The 2,406-nt window shown below is 35.5% G+C and overlaps 1 protein-coding gene across 1 annotated transcript; it reads right to left on the bottom strand.

Moving 5' to 3' along the window:
* Nucleotides 1-1,699: 1,699 nt before the first annotated feature.
* LOC132066321 (uncharacterized) lies at nucleotides 1,700-2,406 on the bottom strand. The gene is made up of 2 exons (XM_059459650.1): nucleotides 2,396-2,406; nucleotides 1,700-2,333 (listed from the first exon to the last, which is right to left on the bottom strand). The coding sequence occupies exons 1-2, from the start codon at nucleotides 2,404-2,406 to the stop codon at nucleotides 1,700-1,702; spliced, it is 645 nt and encodes a 214-aa protein (XP_059315633.1).

Raw genomic sequence — 2,406 nt, 5'->3', positions numbered from 1 at the left:
TTTGACTTCAAAACGACAGTTTATCACCCGAATGGATTCATATAGCTAAAATATGATCTTTATACTAGTTTCATACATTCACATCTAACTCAGATTTACGGGATGTTACCGATATGGTTTAGTATGAGAGTACGAGGTGTTACACAAGAGCTTTAATGGAGGGGCTAATGTACTGTGTTGAGAAAAATATGCATCCCCTTATCATGGAGACAGACTCTTCAATGATGAAGAATGTGGTGGAGGGGATATGGGAATGTCCATGGAGTATTATTACAGAAGTGGATAGAATAAAGAAGTTGAAAGCTGGTTTCAATGTGATAACACCCCATTCAATGTGATAATAACCTAGCTTTTGTTTACGGAAAGATTTAACTCATTTGTTGATCTATCTAGTACAGGGAGAAGGATTCTTAATATAGACAAGCAGCAAATTCTCAACATTAGAATTAGAAATGCAAAAAACACATGAGGAAGGGATATGCTTACTTAACTTTAAAACACAATTATTAATAGAGTTTCAATGGTGGTATTAGCCTTTGAGATCATTTCATTGAAATTATGTCAATAAATGGGGAATAAAGGGGTAAGTAGTATCAGGTATACATGCTACTAGTTCTTATAATACTCTAATCTATTTCTAACATGAGATTACTGGATTTTCTAGTAGTGTTAAGGTAAAAATGATGAGAATATCATAAGATACAATTGAATTCCAGGTGCTTTTTTTTCAACAAACTAGAAATGAAGTTAGTAGGTAAAAAACGTCTGCATATTCAAACTCTCGCCATACCACTTTTTAATTAATTAATTAATTCATCTTTTTTTTTTTTTGGGGAAACCACTAAGTAATTACTTAGTGGAGGGATATTATTAATAAATAGTAAAGAAGTTCAACAAGAAAAATAAAGAAACAACGATAAAAGCAACTAGGCACCGGTAAGGTCCACTTAAAAACAACAAAAAGTATCAGCCGACTATCACTTTCCCTTTCTACTCAATTAGGAAAGTTTTAGAGAGGGTGTCTTCACTAAAGTGAGTCCACTGCACATCCACCATAGTTGAAAGATCTAGCTTTCCGATATGGATCTACGTTATCTTCGCACCTCCAAGCTCTCACCGGTGCAAAGAAACCCATATCCGAGAAGTTAAAGATCGGATAAACTAGATCTTCGTCCTTCAGGTAAAATGTGCTCCCCAATCTTTGCTTTTCCTTTATATGAGTAAAGAACGATTGCTATGTCCGCTTTTAGCTAGTGGTAACTCTGATTTATTGAAAAAACCGCTAATATGCTGCCTGAGTGTGTCGATGTGTGTACCGTGTTGATTGTTGTTGTTGTACTCTTTCATCTTCTCAATAGTCCCAAGCTGGTGTTAGTTGATCCACAGTCCTCAAATTAGAGAAAATATAGACAATTAACTCGATAATTTAACTAGATAACATTATACACTTGCTATGACTAAGTATCCTCTTTTAACCCTGAAAGGGTGAATTTCAGATTCTAAGCAATAGCATTCATAGTGTATAACATACCCAGAAAAATACAGAGTTAATTACCTTATTATTGATTCTTTGACCAACAAATTGCTCCTGAAATGACTGTAACTTTGACTCTGTTTCACACTTATTAACTCAGCTTCAATGGGATGAGCTAAAGCTAATTCCACTATTAAAAGCTTTGTCAATATTTGTGTCACAAAGTTAAGGTACACCAATATGTTCTGCATTCTTAACATTCCTGATCTTGAGATTAGGGACTTGATGTTTGTCTAGATTTAAAATCTTCTTTCCTGCACTAGGTAATTCCGCAAATGAGTTAAAGCTTTGTGTACCTGCAAAATCAAAAGCTAGGTTAGTTAAAAAGTCTGCCAGTGTGTTTCCCTCTCTGTATACATGTTGTATGATCACATTAAACTCAGCCTTCATTTTTCTAATTCTCTCCACCTCTGTGATGACACACCATGGTATCTCCCATACACCATCAACCACATTCTTTATTAGTAAAGAGTCCGTTTCCAAGATCAATGGGTGTAGTTCCTGAGTCACACAATGCAACAGCCCCTTCATCATAGCTCTTGCCTCAGCAAAAACATTAGAGTTAATCCCCAGTTCCTTACATTCTGCATAAATCAAATTTCCCTGCCAATCTCTCACAAAAAAACCATAAGAACTAGGCCCATGATTACCCTTAGATGCCCTATCAATATTGCACTTGTACCACCTCTCATCAGGCAATCTCCAGTAAATAGTCTTAGTTATCAGAATAGGCTTATATCCTTCTAAAAATGCCACCAGTTCAGGCCAAAGAAAAGGAACATTTTTCAGCCATGGATATCTGATTTTTGTTAGATAGAACAAGTTCCTATTCACCTCATGTACTACTTTATTAAGGCTCACCTTTCCTCCAT

This window comes from Lycium ferocissimum, chromosome 8 (genome assembly GCF_029784015.1).
Source record: "Lycium ferocissimum isolate CSIRO_LF1 chromosome 8, AGI_CSIRO_Lferr_CH_V1, whole genome shotgun sequence".
Lineage (NCBI taxonomy): Eukaryota > Viridiplantae > Streptophyta > Magnoliopsida > Solanales > Solanaceae > Lycium > Lycium ferocissimum.
Note: the sequence above shows the minus strand (reverse complement) of the source record. Positions and strands in the feature narration are given on the sequence as shown.